General features: G+C 42.1%; 1 protein-coding gene and 1 long non-coding RNA gene across 8 annotated transcripts in view; both read right to left on the minus strand.

The window, feature by feature from the left end:
* Positions 1-19,801, minus strand: part of CPSF6 (cleavage and polyadenylation specific factor 6) — a 40,044-nt gene extending 20,243 nt beyond the window's left edge. For all 7 annotated transcript variants that reach the window (XM_036298068.1, XM_036298067.1, XM_036298066.1 and 4 more), the window contains exons 1-3: positions 19,652-19,801; positions 6,526-6,735; positions 3,532-3,635 (exon numbers count right to left, since the gene is read on the minus strand). In XM_036298068.1, coding sequence (XP_036153961.1) covers positions 3,532-3,635; positions 6,526-6,735; positions 19,652-19,711 — 374 coding nt within the window. In that variant the 5' untranslated portion in view covers positions 19,712-19,801. The remainder of the gene's footprint in view (positions 1-3,531; positions 3,636-6,525; positions 6,736-19,651) is intronic.
* LOC118650146 lies at positions 7,050-9,186 on the minus strand. The gene is made up of 2 exons (XR_004965882.1): positions 8,125-9,186; positions 7,050-7,721 (listed from the first exon to the last, which is right to left on the minus strand). It is a non-coding gene; the product is annotated as an uncharacterized LOC118650146 (long non-coding RNA).
* Positions 19,802-20,175: the final 374 nt, after the last annotated feature.

Here is a 20,175-nt window from a genome sequence, read left to right on the forward strand (position 1 = left end):
CTTTTTAAATAACATATACAATTCACTCATTTAGCGTACAGTTCAGTGATTTTTAGTACATTCCCAGTTTTTCAACCATCACCACAATCAGTTTTAAAACATTTCACCACACCAACATAAAGCCTCATTCCCATTTCCTTTCATCCCCCAACCCTAAGCAACCACTAATCCACTTTGACTTTATGGATTTGCCTATTTTGGACATTTCATATAAATGGAACCATACAATATGTAGTCCTTTGTGACTGGCTTCCTTCACTTAGCATGCTTTCAAGGTTTATGCATAATATAAGTATGTTTCTGTACTTAATTTCTTTTTATGGCTGAATAATATTCCATTATATGAATACTACACATTTTAAAAATCTATTCATTGATGGACATTTGAGTTGTTTCCAATTTTTGGTTATTATGAATAATGCCAGTACGAAAAGATGTTCAACATAATTAACTATCAGAGAAATGTAAATCAAAACTACAATAAGATACCATTTCACACCCACTAGGATAGCTTCTTTTTTTAAAATATAATTTTATTGATTTCAGAAAGGAGAGGGAAAGAGAGATAGAAACATCAATGATGAGAGAGAATCATTGATTGGCAGCCTCCTGTACGCCCCACACCGGATCAAGCCCCGCAACTCAGGCATGTGCCCTGATTGAGATCGAACCATGACCTTCTGGTTCATAGGTTGACGCTCAACCACTGAGCCATACCAGCTGGGCCCCACTAGACTACCTTTAATAAAAAAGACAAGTCTTGGTGAGGATGAGAAACTGAAACCTTCATACACTGCTGATGGTAATGTAATATGGCACAGCCACTTTGACAATCAGGCAGTTTCTCAAAAAATTAAATACAGAGTTAACAAATAAAAGGCTAATATGCAAATAGACCGAACAGCAGAACAAACCAAACAACCTAACAACCAGTTGCTATGGCATGCGCTGACCACCCGGGGCACGCGGGGAACATGGCGGATGTCGGCCCAGTGGGATGGTGAAGCAGGTGAGCAGGGATGCCAGACCAAGGCAGGGCGCTCGTCGCTGTCATCGGGGCGAGCCTCTGGTGGTTACCGAAAATTCTTTGCTCCCACACACCCTGGTCCTGCCTGGCGCTTGCACCCACTGCTGGCACCAGAACCGCGCTTACACCCACTGCCAGTGCCCGGCGCCAGTTCCGATCACTCAGTGCTGTCAGCAGGTGCAAGCGGTGGCTGCTGGCCCCTATCGCCCCTGAGGGCTTCTCTACCTCCCCCTGCTCCTGAGGGGCGATTGGAGCAGCAGCCGCCGCTTGCACCCACTGACAGTGCCAGCCTTGCTTGCACCCACTGCTGGCGCTGACCCCAATCGCTCTGCGCGTCAGCGGGTGTGAGTGGGGCCGGCGCTGTCAGTGTGTGGGAGTGCGGGAGCGGGGATGCTGGCAGACACTGGACCGAGACCTGCCCCTGTGTCCAACACAGCCTCACGGCCCACAGTTCCTTTCAAGGTGCATGAATTCATGCACTGGGTCCCTGGTATATGTATATGTTGAAGAATTGAAAATCTATGTTCACACAAAGCTGGCACATGAATATTCATAGGGGCATTATTCACAATTAGCAAAAGCAGAAACAACCCCAATGTCCATCAAGTAAATAAAGAGGGTACATCCATATAATGAAATACGTGGCCACGAAAATAATTAAGTACAGATACATGCTACACCATGGATGAACCTTGAAAGCCTGTGCTATGTGAAAGAAGTCAGTCACATGGGACCACTTATTTTATGATTCCATTTATATGGAATGTTCAGAATAAGCCAATCCATAAAGATAGATTGCTAATGGGTATGAGATTTCTTTTTGGGGTGATGAAATGTTCTGGAATAAAACGGTGGTAATAGTTGAACAACTTTGCAAATATACTAAAAAACCACTGAAGATTTTAAAAGTGAATTTTTTGTATGTGAATTACACAGCAGTTAAAAAAAATACATTTAAAACAAAAAAAGATTAACAGTTTTGCACAGCTATAGGATATTTTAAATTATCAGGACTCTCAGGAGCTTGGAACCCTTTTCTCCCTAATGTTCAAAATGGTTGTTAACTAGAACCCCTATTCCAGTTTTTTGTTGTTGTTGTCAAAAATTCTGCTGTTGTGAGTCAAGATTAAATTTAGCAACAATTTAATGAATTCATTAATTTAACATGTATTTATTGAGCAATACACCAACTCCTACATACCAGGCACCATACTAAGGCTAAGGATACAATAGTTGACCAAAACAAAATCTCTGCTTGCATGAATCTTATAATGTGGTGGGAGACAGGGTAATAAACAAGTAAAAATACAATAGTAACAGAAAAAATAAAGACAGGAAAGAGTGATGGAAAGAGAGGGTGCTATTTTGCACCAAGATGGTTGGGAAGAGAACTCTTTTAAAAGAGAGTTCTGAAGGAAATGAGATCCATATGAACATTGCAGGAAAAAGTAAACCAGAAGAGGAATCACATGTATAAGGTCCTACGTAGGAATGTATTTGAGGAACAACAAACAGACTACTATGGCTGAAACAGCATAAGGAAGCAAAGAATGGTTAAGAGAGAATGTCAGAGAGGTTGTGGGAAAACAGATCAGATAGCATTTGTAGGCCATAGTAAAGATTCTGGCTTTCACTGGAGATAAAAGCTATTAGAAGATTCTGAGTAGACTAATATTGGTGCCACTTTTTTCCAACTTCTATGTGTATATACTTTAGGAGATTAGGGTGAAAGCAGGAACACCTAATAGGCGACTACTGCAAAAGTTCAGAAGGTAGTTTTATATAAAATGATTCCTACTGTAATATAGGTATAATAGGCAAAAACTGGAAACAACCAAAATAACCAAAAATAATAATGGTAAAATAAATTAGAGAAGCATACAAGGTATGGAAAGAATTAGACATTAGAAGAGAATATGTACTTATTTATAATGCTTTTTTTACTCCTTGTATCAAACACGTTATAAAACACATGAATTGTAATCTAGGTTCTTTTTTGCAATAAAAACATGAAGTGCTATGACAAAACCTGAAACTATATTCACTAAAATGTTAAGAGTGATAATCTATGGATGGTTAGATTATGGCTTTCTTTAAATTTTGAATATGTGTTGTATAATGTTCCTATCTCATGTGTATAATTTAACAGTTTAAAAAAATAAAGCAAAACATCCAAGTTACACTTACTCTCCTGTTGCCCATCTTCCCCGACCCTTTAATCCCAGGGATAATAACATTTCTTGAAACTGTCATCTCAATAATAATTTCAACCACTGATGGAGAAAACTCAGGAAAATTAAAGAATAGACACAATCTGTTCACACTTACAGCTCCACTAGTTTTAGTGAGCTATATCACAGGACAAATGGAGTACAAATCTTTGCCCAAGAACCTCCTGCCAATGTGGATAACACAGCATCCTACACATGTGAATAGAAAGCATTAACTTGAAGAAAATTTTAACACCAAAAATACTAACTTATATTAGGGGAAAAACATCTTACCCCTTTGATTGGCCATTTGCCCGGTTTTCAAAAAACTTTATCTCCAAAATATCATTTACTCCCAAAGAATGCACTGCTTCAGTTAAGTCTTCATCTGTTGTCCACTGCAAGACATTTCCCCCTCGTTAACCATTAAAGCATATCCAAGATTTTTACTGCTTCATTTTTTTAAGGGTAAACTCACAATAAAGAAAATTAATGCTCAGTTCAAATCTAAGTGCAGTTGCTGCAAATTAGTCTTCAATTTTTAAATAGCACAAAAGTACTTGAGGGCAAAATGCATTCCTTGATAATTTTCAGAAATTAGAAGATACATATCTTTAGAGATAGGATAGTAGGTTTTTTTTTTTTTATCTTAAAAAGTTTCTGGTCTCTTCCAACATTAAATTGCAAAGATTTAATATTTTAAATAAAACTAGTATCACTTGTCACTTCCTCTCCTTAAAGGCAACCATTTGGGGAAATAAATTCCGTTTAAAAATATAGCCCTAACTGGTTTGGCTCAGTGGATAGAGCATCAGCCTGCGGACTGAAAGGTCCCAGGTTCGATTCCGGTCAAGGGCATGTACCTTGGTTGCGGGCACATCCCCAGTAGAGCATGTGCAAGAGGCAGCTGATCGATGTTTCTCTCTCATCAATGTTTCTAACTCTCTATCCCTCTCCCTTTCTCTCTGTAAAAAGTCAATAAAATATATTTTATTTTATTATATATATGTATGTATATGATAAAAAGAAAAAAATAACATGTACTGAGTACCTACCATGTACTTTATATCAAATATTTAACTCTTAAACAGTCTTATAAGTCCTATTATTATTCCCATCTCACATACGATGAAAGAAAAGTTAACAAGCTTGCCTAATATCACAAAACTAACAAATGGAGGAGTCCAGATTCAAAGGTGTAATTATCAACCACTCTCCATTACTGTACTGTTACTGTCTCCAATATTATAAAACTTCTCAGATTGGGTGGTAGAAGACCAATCAATTCGTGTGTGTTTTAATATAAATATTTTAAAAGAAAATGCTATTAAGGAAGTTGAAGAGTGACAAGTATTTTTTTTAAATTGAATTTATTGGGGTGATATTGGTTAATAAAATTATACAGGTTTCAAGTGTACAATTCTGTAATACATCACCTGTATATTGCCATGATTTTCAACCTTTTTCATCTCATAAACTACCAGAATTCGATAGCATACCAAAATATATGCTTTTTTGCCGATCTGACCAAAAAAGGGTATTTTTTTGTTCATTCACACCAGATGGCTATTGTTGTGTTGGCTGTTGTCATTTTTTTCCTTTGACAATCTAGGGGAAAAGAGGTCAGTGCACCTGACTAAATAATCGGGTACTGTATGTTTCAATATTCTTGTTGAAAATTTCTGGTATATTGTATTATGTATTCACCACCCAAAGTCAAGTCTTCTTCTGAGGAGTGACAAGTTTTGATTTCTAGACAATTTTTTAAACTTTCCAGTATGTATAATACACATTTCAAAGTAGAGATAAAAATTCTATAGACTTGCTCTAGTGCAGAGATGGCGAACCTTTTGAGCTCGGCATGTCAGCATTTTGAAAAACCCTAACTTAACTCTGGTGCCGTGTCACATATAGAAATTTTTTGATATTTGCAACCATAGTAAAACAAAGACTTATATTTTTGATATTTATTTTATATATTTAAATGCCATTTAACAGAAAAATCAACCAAAAAAATGAGCTCGCGTGTCACCTCTGACACGCGTGTCATAGGATCACCATCACTGCTCTAGTGAGTATTTAATGCTAATAAAATTATAAATAGCTACATTAAACATCCAGTTAATGAAACTCCGAACCACTAATTTTAAAGTCCCATAAATGCAAATTAAGATAGAATGTACAGATAGCCGTATTTCCATAAATAAGATTAAAACGCTAAGAGAAGCCCTGGCCAATTTGGCTCAGTGGATAGAGCATCGGCCTGCAGACCGAAGGATCCTGGGTTAAATTCCGGTCAAGGGCATGTACCTTGATTGCAGGGCTCTCCCTGGCTGGGGCCTGGTCAGGGCTCATACAGGAGGCAACCGATCGATGTGTTTCTCTCACATCAATATTTCTCTCTGTCTTTCCCTCTTTCTCTAAAAAATAAAAGAAAAAATCAATGGAAAAATATCCCTGGGTGAGGATTAAAAAAAATTGTAATAAAATAAAATAAATTGTACTTCTGTATACTAGCAACCAGCAATTAGAAATTAAACATTTAAAAAAAATTTAAGATCAGAATTTAGCATGTTCTCCATTCTGTGAGTATTCCAGCATCTTCCCCTTCTCTCTCTCTTCTTTCCCCACACGCTACTAAACTCTACGGGACCTAAACTCTAAGAGACCCTCCCCAAGATTTGCAACCAGAAGAGCAAAGGGCAGCAGCAGCTCGTCCAGGAGTAGCTCCCTGAACATGTCCCCAAAGCCCCTTTTCTCTGACTTCTCAATGAACCAAAACAGCCCAGCCTAGGTTCTCTCCTGTTGCTTCTTCTATCCTAAGCCCCTCCTTGATTCACTGTCCCCAGCTTTAATAAATGTACTCAAAATAAGAAGAGAGCAGAAATTAAAACTCTGAAAGTTTGTAACAGGAATTAGATAATGAAAACTTTAAAACCAGGAGTCATACTGTGTTTCTTTCTCTCTTACAGTTCTGAATCCTAGTTTGAGACCTTATGTAGACATTTTTCCTTTGTAAAATTGAGATAGCCGACATTTAGGAATAGGTAAAAATAACTGATTTGAAGACAAAATAATTGAACTATATTTAATTGGGATGTCTACCAAAATAAGTTGAATGACTACCAAATTAAAAACTAGAAGATCTGAAATTTGTTTTAAAGTTACTATTATTGCTCTCCTAATTGTATAAGCAAGCACATAGAAAAAAATCACTTTAGTAACTTCAAAGTTAACTGCTAGAATAGCTCAAAATCAATTACCAATTCATATGGTAAGTTTACTTACCCATGTTAGATTTCCAATGTATAATGCAATTCTCTTTCCCGTATATGTATAGACAACATTTGGTGCTGCTCCTTTACCCACATCATCACCAACAGTTGGTGGGAGAGTATCCATGTAATCCCGGTCTTCTGGGGCATCTCCATTATTTGCGGATGGAGAGATGACATCATCATACAAATCTATCTGATCATGCCCACCATATTCAGCTTCCTGGATACAAAAATAATGTTTTTAAGTCATACAATAGTCAGACTACTACACTAAAGAGATTTGAATATAAATTCATTCAACTATTAATTTAAAAAAACACACAATTTAATTCAACTATTTGTTTTTAAAGTCTTGTAGAAGATAATAAAAAAAAGGCCAAAAACTTTATGCCACATGTTTGTTTTTTAATTTACTGATTATAGAAATGTTGATTTCCACTTATTTATACATTCATTGATTGCTCCTAGTACGTGTCCTGACTGGGGATTGAACACACAACCTTGGACAGTGAACTAAAGCTACCCAACGAGGGCCAAACTTGTATTCTTAAACAGTACCTATAAAGTAAATGTCTATACGGTGAAAGCTATTTTTCCACTATTTATTATAACATGGAAAATAATGTTCCTCTTGGAAAAGAATGACATGGACTCATAATAAAGTACTAATGTAAAACTTTCCTTAGAAGTAAAATACTCTGAAAGTGAAAGTAATAATACATGAATTAATACAAATAGATGAGCTTTTTTTAAAAAAAATTGACACACACAAAAAAGACAAAAAAAGAAAAAATCGACACAAAAATATCAAAAACAAATATCAGAGCCATTACAAATATTTAACTGAAGAAAAACACAACTATTATTTTTGATGGTATTCAAGATCTTTTTTCCTAGCCCTGCGAAATCTTTTAGTTTTGGAGGAAAAGTTTAGTGAGCTAAGCCATAGGGAAGGAATGATGAACTGTGGGCATGTAAATAATTCTGAAAGTTATAACAAATGAACAAGGGAAAGATAAACAATACATAAAACACAAGTAAAGCTATACAAATTACTGTCTAGCAATAGCTTTATTATTCTCAGTCAACAAAGAGTTAATGCTTACCTGACTTAGATTAGCTAGTCAATTAGCAAGAGAAAACGGACCTTGGAAAGCTGTATCACTAACAGAATTAAAGCAATGCTAGTGGATGCCACTTACATGCCTAAATAAGCAAGGAAGAGGGAAAAAAAGAAACATATATAAAGAGAAAAACAAAAAGGGAGGGTTCAATTTTAAATAAGCCCCCCGCATCCCCAATTAAGTGCAGCTATTGGCAGAACACTCAACACCATTTAAAATTTCCTTTGGTTCCCTAGCTGGTTTGGCTCAGTGGACTGAGTGTCGGCCTGCAGACTGAAGGGTCCCAGGTTCGATTACGGTCAAGGGCACATGCCAGGATCCCCAGTAGGGGACGTGCAAGAGGCAGCCAATCAATGATTCTCTCTCATCATTGATGTTTCTCTCTCTCTCCCTCTCCCTTCCTCTCTGAAATCAATAAAAATATATTTAAAAAATAAAATAAAATTGCCTTTGGTAACCATCATTGGGCCACAGGCTTAACTAACCTGTATCAGAGGAAAACGTATTTCCATCTTTCTGCCTTTCCACCAAGTACCTAAAATCAATGTGAACTATTTTATTCTTATGATGTAGAATGCTGTAAAAGTAGGTTTATAGGTGTTGTATGAAAAATATAGTAATTAATCAATACCATAAAACCTTTCACGAACTCACAACTGTAAACCTATTTTTGCCACACCCCGTATCTGTGACAATAAAGAGAGGCAATCAATTACAAAACAACAAATGCAGACATAATAACTCATATCCTCTCCCATTAATACAATTTATTAAGGATGAACTGTTATACAAATGGCACATTAAGAGGAGCAAAGTTTAGGGACTATTACATGGATAGAGAATGACCTAAAGAGCATTGGTAAAATGACTGTAAACAGATTAACAAAGTATTGTTATTATAGGCCCCATAGGAACATAGCTATTACTTTGTTGTTCAGAGGAAGCTAGAGCAAAATTTTAAAGAGAAAAAGAAAACCTAGACAGGGAAATACCATTTAGACACATGGCCAAAGGGACCTGAAATTTGTCAAGTCGTCTTCAGGTAATCTTCTGCATGATAAAGTTAACCAATTTACCAATTCTATAACAGAATCTTTACATAACAATTTTGTTATGAGGCAGAATGTAAGACATTTAATAAGGGGCCCAAAATCTTAAGGTAGGTCAACGAACAAAGCCATCTTTAGCAATAGGCAGAAACTAAGACAAGTCACAGAATAATGCCATAAATTTGTTGGTACAGCAACATCAAAATAATCTTTCAGAACTGAGTTTTTGTTAAAATACATGTTCAAATTGCAGTAACAGAAAAAAGGAGGGTGAATTTTGTAATGAAGTTTCAGTGTAGCTGAAGCTTCAGGTGACATAGTTGCGGCAGTGGTTCCATACACCTGAGATACTAAAAAGCTTCCCACAAGAGGTTGTGGGCACTGTAAACTCTTTTGCAATCCAGTTCTGTACCTCAAATATAATCCTATCTAATAAAAGAGAAATATGGTAATTAGCCATACCTCTGCTACCCTTCCCATTGGCTAATCAGGGCGATATGCAAATTAACTGCCAGCCAAGATGGCAGCCGGCAGCCAGGCAGCTTGAAGCGAACATGAGGCTTGCTTGCTTCAGTGACGGAGGACTCCCAACGTTCCCCGCCTGCCGCTGCCGGCCTCTGAGCTTGCAGTTTGAAACAATGTTACAAATATAGAAGCTAAACAAAACCCCAGAAACCTGCTTTCAGCCAGCCGGGATCTCAGAGCTGGAGTTGAAACAGTGTTTCGATTCTAAAACCCAAACAAACCAAATACCGGCTTTCAGCAGCCGCGGCCTCAGAGCTGGAGCCAAGCGTCAGAGCTAAAGCTGGCCCAGAATAAAAAAAAGAAAAAAAGAAAAAAAGGAGTGGTTGGGAGCTTCAGTCACCCACCAGCCTGAAAACAGTCCTCAGCCACTAACCCAGGCTGGCCAGGCACCCAAGCAGGACCCCCACCCTGATCCAGGACACCCTTCAGGGCAAACCAGCCGGCCCCCACCCGTGCACCAGGCCTCTAGCCTATATAGTAAAAGGGTAATATGCCTCCCAGCACCAGGATCAGTGGAGCCACGAGGCCTCCCAGCACCGGGATCAGTGTGACAGGGGGCAGCGCCCAAACCCCCTGATCACCCTGCGGCTCTGTGTGTAACAGGGGGCGGGGCCACAACCTCCCTATCCGCCCTGCTCTGTTCGTGACAGGGGAAAGCACCCCAACCCCCTGAGCAGCCCTGCTCTGTGCCTGATAGGGGGGGAACTCCCCAACCCCCTGATCACCATGCGGCTCTGTGTGTAACAGGGTGCGGCGCCCCAACACCCCCCCCCCCCCGCGGGCCCTGCTCTGTGTGTGACGGGGTAGAGCCATAACCTCCCCATCGGCCCTGCCCTGAGTGTGACAGTGGCGGCGCCCCAACCCCCTGATCGGCCCTGCTCTGTGGGTGATAGTGGGCGGAGCCGCAACCCACCCACCCCCCACGGGCCCTGCTCTGTGTGTGACGGGGTAGAGCCATAATCTCCCCATCGGCCCTGCTCTGAGTGTGACAGGGTGGGGTACCCCAAACCCCTGATCCGCCCTGCTCTGTGTGACAGGAGGCGGTGCCCCAACTCCCCTATCGGCCCTACTCTGTGAGTGACAGGGGGGAGCTCCTCAACCCCATGATTGGCCCTGCTCTGTGAGTGACAGGGTACGGAGCCCCAACCCCCCTGAGGGGCCCTGCTCTGTGCGGGACAGGGGGGAGCTCCTCAACACCCTGATCCGCCTGCTCTGTGCATGACAGGGTACGGAGCCAAACCCCACTGATGGGCCCTGCTCTGTGAGTGACAGGGGGCAGCATCCCAACCCCGATTGGCCCTGCTCTGTGCGTGATGGGGGTGGCGCCACAACCTCCCCATCGACCCTGCCTTGAGTGTGACAGGGGGTGGTACCCCAACCCCCCAATCGGCCCTACCCTAAGCGTGACTGAGGGTGGCATCACAACCTCCCGATCCGCCCTGCTCTGTACATGACAGGCGGCAGCACCTAGGGACTGGGCCTGCCCTCTGCCACCCGGGAGCGGGCCTAAGCCAGCAGATCTTATCTCCCGAGGGGTCCCAGGCCAGGCTGAGGGACCCCCTCCGGCCGAGTGCACAAATTTTTGTGCACCGGGCCTCTAGTAATAATAATAATAACATTAGTATTGTTATTATACAAAGGGAGTTGTGTTTGCTCAGCAGAGACTATAATCACAATATAAGGCCTGAGAGAGAATAAGTTTATACTTTCACTAAACATGTTAACACATTACTTGATTTTTCATTGGTTGTAAATCCAGGAAAATGTTAACATAAACAAAAAATTCCTTACAAGCATAATTGCAGCTACACTAACCTGGTGAATCACAACCACTTACTATTTTTGTCCTTCCATGAATTCCTACGTTGAAACCAACCAATTTTCCATATTGATATGACTTCCAGTATTTTAGGATCTGCCACTTTGGATGGACTGCTTCCAATTGGTTGAAGTATGATGCTAATTGAGACCACGGTCCTGGGGTTCGATTTCCACATGGACTAGTTAACTTTGCTCTATTTCAAGGCCACAGACTGACCCTCTAGCCCCAAAGGTACACATTTGGATATGATGAAAAAATACTAATGCATCTAAATACATTTGTCGCTCTTACCAAAATTCAGCTCAAAGCGCATACTCATTTGTAGTATTAGTAATCTTCCTTTTCAGCTTAAGTATCACACATTAAAAGAAATATATAGAACATATCCTACTTTTTAAAATATATTTCTTTATTGATTTCAGAGAGGAAGGAAGAGGGAGAGAGAGATAGAAACATCAATGATAAGAGAGAATTGATTGGCTGCCTCCTGCACTCCACCTACTGGGGATCGAGCCTGCAACCCGGGGATGTGCCCTTGGCCGGAATCGAACCCGGGACCCTTCAGTCCGCAGGCCGACGCTCTATCCAATGAGCCAAACCGGCTAGGGCACATATGCTACTTTTTGTTCCCACTTTAAAAAGAGGGGAGAAAAAAAAACAAACCAAGATGGCAGCACAGGTAAACACCGGAAATTGCTGCCTCTCACAACCACTTCAAAAATATAACTAAAAGACAAAACGGACATCATCCAGAACCACAGGAAGGCTGGCTGAGTGGAAACTCTACAACTAGAAGGAAAGAGAAAAGCACATTGAGACTCAGAGGAGGTGCAGAAGTAAAGTGCAGAGGTACAGAGGTGCACGTGGAAAGGGCTAGCAACTGAGGACACGGTTGTCTTTTTCAATCGGGAGGGAGTCTCAAGCTCCCAACTGCTCTGAACTCCAGTTCCGGGCGAATCTCTGGGGACCCAGACTCATACGGGGAGAAACTGGATTATCTGGCAACAGTCGGAACTTGAGGGAGGCTTTCTCTCAAAGGTGCTTGCAGCGATTACCAGGACACTGAGACGCAGGGCCTCTTAGGGTAGGACTGAGAGAAGCCATAGCTGCTTGCTCCGCCCTGTTGATCCCCTGAGACCCTGCCCCACCCAAGCTGTGCCCAGAGGCTTTTGCATATGAAAGGCCTGGCCCTTTGCAATCTGATAATTACCTAATAAACTGCAGCTGGGTCAGAGAGACCCAGAACATCCAAAAGAAGGCCCAAGGCCCCACAGCAGCTTGCACTGCTTCACAGCTGGGCCTCATCTGGGCACCTCCAAACCCCAAACAAAGAAGAGGAATCTGCAGATCTCTCCATAGCTCCTGCTGGGTAGCCTCAGGCAGAGGCTAAATTAGCACCTCCTTAGATCCAAGAGCCAGTGTACCCAGTGGTCAGAGTGGGACCATCCAGATTACAACTCCTCAGATCCATAAGGAACACACTCAGGGGGCAAACTCAGTGAGCACCAAAGCCCCACTGAAGCAAGTCTTGCCCCAGAAGGGTGTCTTCAGCACAGAAGTTCTCCCACTGCAGACACAGCTGATTCTCACAGCCAATTGGCCTGGAGGTCAATTCCTCCCAGTGATACCTACAACAATCAAGGCTTAACTATAACAAGACTGTGCTCAAAGCCCACAAGGGGGTGCACCAAGAGTATCCACCTCAGGTAATTGGGGAGGCTGAGCCACTGGGCCCTATAGGACACCTAGCACACAAAGCCACTCTATCAACACAGGGAAGCATAAAATTGCAGAGACAAAGAAACAGGTCACAAATGACAGAAATAGTGGAAAGCAAACTACTGGATATAGAGTTCAAAACCACACTTTTAAGGTTTTTCAAGAATTTTCTAGAAACTGCCGATAAATTTAGTGAGACCCTCAAGAAATCTAGTGAGACCCTTGAGGTTATGAAAAAGGACCAACTAGAAATTAAGCATACACTGACTGAAATAAAGGATACTATACAGAGTTCCAACAGCAGACTAGAGGACCGCAAGAATCAAGTCAAAGATCTGAAATACAAAGAAGCAAAAAACACCCAACCGGAAAAACAAAAAGAAAAAAGAATCCAAAAATATGAAGATAGTGTAAGGAGCCTCTGGGACAACTTCAAACGTACCAACATTCGAATTATAGGGGTGCCAGAAGAAGATAGAGAGCAAGATATTGAAAACCTATTTGAAGAAATAATGACAGAAAACTTTCCCTACCTGGTGAAAGAAATAGACTTACAAGTCCAGGAAACACAGAGAACCCCAAACAAAAGGAATCCAAAGAGGACCACACCAAGACACATCATAATTAAAATGCCAAGAGCAAAAGGCAAAGAGAGAATCTTAAAAGCAGCAAGAGAAAAAGTCACTTACCTACAAGGAAGTACCCATAGGACTGTCAGCTGATTTTTCAACAGAACTATGCAGGCCAGAAGGGAGTGGCAAGAAATTTTCAAAGTGATGAATACCAAGAACCTACAACCAAGATTACTTTACCCAGCAAAGCTATCATTCAGAACTGAAGGTCAGATAAAGAGCTTCACAGATAAGGAAAAGCTAAAGGAGTTCATCACCACCAAACCAGTATTATATGAAATGCTGAAAGGTATCCTTTAAGAAGAGGAAGAAGAAGAAAAAGGTAAAGATACAAATTATGAACAACAAATACACATCTATCAACAAGTGAATCTAAAAATCAAGTGAATAAATAATCTGATGAACAGAATAAACTGGTGAATATAATAAAATCAGGGGTATAGAAAGGGAGTGGACTGACTATTCTGGGCGGGGCGGGGGGAAGGGGTGTGGGAGATGCGGGAAGAGACTGGACAAAAATCGTACACCTATGGATGAGGACAGTGGGGGGGGGTAAGGGCGGGGGGGGGGTGGGAACCGGGTGGAGGGTAGCTATGGGGGGGAAAAAGAGGAACAACTGTAATAATCTGAATAAAGATTTAAATTAAAAAAAGAAAAATAATTTAGTAAAGCCATACAATTTAGTGTGATATATAAGATATAACATAGAATTTTTCCAATATATTTTTCATAAACCTTGTCCTCAAAAAAAAAGGGGGGAGACGACAAGCATATCCTGAAATTATGCAAAATGTTTATCATACATTAAAGAAAGTTCTGAAAGTCTATTTGAACAAAGAATGCCTTCTACTTTGTCAAAGAGAAATAGTCAACAATGTCAGGTGCTACTATGCAAAATCTTTTCAATCATCTTTAGGAAATTTTAGTAACATTTAAAAACAAGAAAATATCAACATTACCCCCCTGACTGTTTGATACCAAATGCTGCCCAATCTTAACTTTTCATAGTAGCTAATCACCAATAGAGTTGTGCATTATATATAACTTCCAAGAATTAACAGCCCTTAGGATTTATTTTAAAAAATGCACTAATTTTTTTTTTTCATTCCCTGCATTCTAAATCACTACAATCATTCTAAAGGCTAGGTATCTCCTAGAGATTTTACACTTCAAGATTATGTTCTACATGATATACAAGTAGTTGCTGCCAAGTCAGAGAAAACACTTAAAAATTAACTTAGTAAAGTAACCAAAATTTTATCAGTTCCTTTTTAATGTTTCGTGACCATTTTTCATTAGCACCACCCCCTCCCTCCAAAGTTATTTTTAGAAATAGTTTCCCTAATCACCTCCCATAAAATCTTAATATCAGATATACTATATATACTGAATACCATTATTTGGATGACATTGTATAGCTGTACTATGTAATTAGTACAGCTATACTCTTCATTCTTCCTGATAGGACCAAGACTGCTGCTTCTGGTCCTAAAATTGTAGTAATATCATTCCTGCATATGATACTACCAGTAACGGCACAGCAAAGGCCATTTGTTTCAAAGCTCCTCTATTTAAAAATAAATAAACAAATAAAAGGAATTTAATAGTCATTTCCACTTACAGAAATATAAGCAGGGAAAATTTATATTTTCCACTTAAAAAATGTATTCTATACCAAAAAAGAAAACTGCTGGAACAAAATCCCATCAGATAAATCCAATATGTATTTATCTTTTTAGAAAATACATCATATTCTGACCTTGTCTAATTATGTTCTGAGTATATATTAAAACTAGCTCGTAATTCCTGTAAAAAGCTCGACTAATAGTAAGGAAGCCAGCTTGTTACTAAAAACATGCCACATAAACCACAAAGTGGACAATTTATAGGCAGTTGAATGGATCACACTCATAAATAATAAAATTGAGTGAGAAGAGTTCTAGCTCCCCTAAACATTTCTACCCTAGTTACCCTTATCTTAGAGGGTTTTTTATTACATATAAATTTATCAGAAATAAGGTTTCACTGATATTTCTCTAATAAACTCATTTTCCAAAACTGGCTAGAATAAATATACATTATGATTAAACTAGAGGCCCAGTGCACGGATCCGTGCACTGGTGGGGTCCCTAGGCATGGCCTGTGGGGATCAGGCTGAAATAGGCTCTCCGACATCCCCCAAGGGGTCCCGGATTGTGAGGGCGCAGGCCAGGCAGAGGGACCCCATGGGCGCACGATCTGGGCTGGGGAGGGACTGCAGGAAGGCTCCAGGGCATGTCCCGCCATCTTGCCCAGTCCCGATCAGCCAGACCCCAGCAGCAAGCTAACCTACTGGTCAGAGCATCTTCCCCCTGGTGGTCAGTGCGCATCATAGCGACTGGTTGAATGGTAAGATACTTAGCATATTAGGCTTTTTTTATTATATAGGATATAAAGTATAATAATTCATGAAATAAAACTGACTTTCAAGGATGTCTAGGTCCATAACTTCTAAATGAATTTTTTTCCTGGCCACTACCTATGCACATTTTCATTTTAAAGTTCAGTAGTCAGATCAATAACTTAATTCTACATTAGCTTTTGACCCCAAAAAAGCAAAATACACACTACTTCAATGCATACAGTACCAGCTTTCCTAAAGTTCAGAGTATTGTTGACTTTCCTCTTCCTTACCAACAATAATTCTACAGATGAAGGAGTAGATTCTACAATACACAACCTATCAGTGTTACAATTATGTGTAACACCAGTGCACTATATCTAAACTTTGTATCCCTCCTTGTTGGCATATAACAAAAACTCAGGAAATGTATTTTGAGCAACTGAATTTTTAAAAATTCAATTATTTCAGTCAAAATAGAAGTCTATAATTATTAAATATTAGGTTAGTAACACTATATTTGAGTACAAATCCCAGTTTAAATTCAACTGATACACACTACAGGCTAAAACAAAACCGCTTTCTTCTCAACTCCGAAATCAAGTAATGTAGAGGTTTGGAAGTAGTTCAAATTCTCCTTCCATTGGAGCAACTGTTCTCAATTTGGTTACATCCAAAGACCTTCAACTTAAGTATGCATAGAGAATAGCCCAGTCCCTTGTGCTTCTCCCATTCAACTTTATTCTCTATTCTAAAATTCTTCTGATGAAGGGACTCTACTATAGATTCATTAATTTATTCTTACCCTACGTCCAAATTGAAGTTTCTCCTAACAGTTAACATTTCATACTGTGCTTTTCCAAAATACACACATTAAAAAAAAAAAGTGCTTCATAAAAGTATGACTATTTAAAATGGAAGAAATAGGAAATACATAGACCATGAAGAATTTTAAAGTACACAAATTCAATGAAAACTGCAGCTTCCATTAAAGAACAAAGATTTGTAAATGCTTACAGCAGTTTAAAAGCTAAAATAGTCAAGACTGTTTATACTTAGTAAAACATTTTCCTCAACTACAACAAAATAAATCATAGTTTATTACAGCAACCAATACAAATAATGGCACTAGCTAATAATATAGTGGCAAAGTAAATAAATCAGTAGTGATTTTGTAGTTGCCTAAAATTCTGGTAAAATTTCAGGAAAAGAAAGTCAATAATACTAACATTTTAAAAAACAGAATAAATGTTGCAAACCAACTATCCTTTGTGGCTTCGATTTAATCCCATTAATTGATTCAAAAGTATAACTACTTTACTGATAAAATTATACAACTATGTGTGAGATAAAATGCTGTAGGTACAAGTCAAGAGTTACACTTTAAAAATAATACTATCAAATAGCTCCACATCAGGGCCACAAAATTTAAATCTCTTCTTACCTCCTGCTCAGCTAACACTAGTTATAGCAGAGATAAACAAGTATCACTTCATCCTATATGAATTAGAGAAATGTCCATAACCAAATTAAGTCTGCGAATGTCTAAAATATGTTTCTCAAAGAGACCTTGAAGAAAAGCTCAATTTCTAAAATCGCACACCAATTCTTTATTGGGTGTAGAAAAACAAAGCAAATGTATACTTTTTAAAAAATTTATTTAATTCAGAGGGAGAGGGAAACAGAGAGATAGAAACATCAATGGTGAGAATCACTAATCGGCTGCCTCTTGCACGCCCCCAGCTGGGGATCCAACCCCAAACCCAGGCAATGTGCCCTGACAGGGAATCCAAGTGGCGACCTCTTGGTTCATAGATCAATGCTCAACCGCTAAGTCAAACCAGGCGGGACAAATGTATACTCTTGTAAGAAAAGCTAATAAAGACAGTTTTGAACACTTAATTGTTCCTTACTTGTAAGTATGACCCGCTTTTGGATTAAATGATAAAAGGGGGGGAAAATTTCTGGAGGTCTTTATCTACTGACCTTAAAAGCATTAGATCTGCCTGTGTAGCACTCAAGATAATAGTCACTGACAACTAAGGCATCATATATTCAAAATATAAGCACAACAAAAAGAACAATTTTAAAACTTAACGTTTGATTACAATGGTTTACATTTAAGCATATTCAGTTTTAACATAGGAAACATTTAAGTTAACTAAAATTTATTTTCCCTAATATTGAAACCAGGGGCACATAGTCATTCCTGAAAAACACACACACACAAAAAAAAACAGGATACGGATTTCTAGCTTTCCCAATTTAAAAAAAAAACAAAAACTCTCACATAAGATCCCTAATGGAGGGAGGGGGAAAAAAATCAAACACATTAACCAGTAGAATTTTATTAAGTTTCTCATACAGCCTTGGAAAAACATAAAAATAAAGCTTTTAGATACACTGCAGTTAGGGACAACTTGATTTTTTAAATGTGTTACTCCAGCGTGCTCCCCTCCCTTTGCCCCCCTTCTTCCCTCGCAGGCCTGCCTCTCCTAAATTCTCAGGGAACCCCCCCCCCCCCAAGACTCGCAACTCAGGGGCAGTGCAGCTCGCCCAGGGCGAAGAGCCCCCTGACCCTGTCTCCAAGGCCCCCTTTTCTCCGACTTCTCAGTGAGGCCAAGCAGCCCAGCCCACCCAGGCTCCCTCCTGTTGCTGCTTCTACCCTAAACCCTTGTTTCACTGTCCCCAGCTCTAATAAAGCACTCCCCAAAACCAATAAAAAACAAAAATGTGTTACTACCTAAGAGGCAGGGGAGACGTGAACCGCCGGCCTACAGCTGAAACGGCACGACTCCCAACACAAACGAGACCTTTTGCAAGGATGCCCGGCACCGGGCATCCTAAATCCGCCGCCAGCTGCAGGCCAGCGTGTACCCCCTTTCTCCAACCCTGCAAAACACAAAGCAGGCCTCTCGGAGGGCATTCCGCACGTTGCTTTGTTTGGAAAAAACGGGACCTAACAACCCGCTATTTTTAATATCTTCAGGATTTCAGGGGAACGTTTTTTAACCCCTCCTCTGATCTCTTGGTGAGCTACCATCTTTTTTTGTTCCATCCAACCACCCCGCTTCCAAGTCTTCCTGTTGGCCCGGACCGCGTATCTTTCCCGATATTTTCACCGAAAAGGCCACGAACGGCCGGGCCGCCAGCCCTCGACCACCATGGGCGCCGCTGGCGCACCGACTTTGAACACGACCCACGGGTCCAAAAGTCAGAGGACTTGTTGCAAACGCTCCCACACCGAAGCCGCCGCCGCCAAGCGTGAGGGAAGGGGGAGGCCGGCGCCACGCCGAAACCTGCCGCCAACGCGAGGGGAGCCCGGGAAGCCCGGCGCGCGGGATACAAAGGGCGGTGAACGCGGCCTTCCATGAGGCGACCGTCCGCGGCCAGGAGACAAAATGGAGCGAAGAGAGAAATCGGAGCCCGAGCGGCGCGGCCGGGGAGGGGGGCGGCGGGCGGCGCGCGCCTCGCCGGGCTTCCTCCTCGGCCCGCGACAGGGGAGGGGGCGCGGCGGCGGCCCGCTCTTCCCCGCCGCACACACGCGGTGGCCCCGTCCGGGCCTAGCGCGGCGGGAAGCGCCCGCAGGCCGCCGCCAACAATGGGGAGCGAGGCGGCGGCGAGGGAGGAGCCAGGGGCGGCAGCCTTGCGGCCCGCGGCCGCGATCCGGGCCCCGCGGCGGGTCGCACGGCCCCGCGGCCCGCGAAACGACGCGGTAGAACGAAGGGCGAGGGGGGCGCCGCGCCGGGGTCGGGGGCACGGCCCACGGCGGCAAAAGCGCACGGTCTGCAGCGGTGCCGGCTCGCAGCCCGCGGCGGGCCCAGGGCCTGCGTCTGGGCCGCAGCGCCGCCCGCTTCGGCGGCGGGGGCCCGGGCCCTCACGTACCTGGTTGAACTCCTCGCCTACATCCGCGTAAATGTCTATGTGGTCCACACCGTCCGCCATCTTCCCTCGGCCTCGGCCGCCGCCGCCGCCGCCGCCGCCTCCTGCAGGTCCACCCGCAGCGGCAGCAGCAGCCGAACTAGCGGCGGGGGCGGGGCGCGCTGCGTCACTTCCGCGGCGGGCGGGGGGCGGGGCCCGGGCCGCGGGCGGCGGGAGCGAAACGCCGCGTCTGGGAGGCCCGAGGCGGTTTCTTTTGTGTGTTTGTGTGTCTGCGGGGGGCTCGGGCGGTGGAGGGCGCCCGGGCTGTTTCCGGAGGCGGCGTGTCCTCGCTGCCCCGCACACGCCGACGTTTTGCGGTACTTGGGCTGCACCATGTTCCTTAACGTGGTTCACAGCCAGGACTCCTAGAAAGGCGGGAATTGTCCGTCCGCGATTCAGTGCAGAGCGTAGCCCAGGGGTGTTAGCGCCGGGGCGCGGGAACAGTGTCCTCCCCCTGCTCCCTCGCTCACACCAACAGCGTTTCGTTT

This window comes from Myotis myotis, unplaced genomic scaffold, assembly GCF_014108235.1.
Source record: "Myotis myotis isolate mMyoMyo1 unplaced genomic scaffold, mMyoMyo1.p scaffold_m19_p_3, whole genome shotgun sequence".
Classification (NCBI taxonomy): Eukaryota; Metazoa; Chordata; class Mammalia; order Chiroptera; family Vespertilionidae; genus Myotis; species Myotis myotis.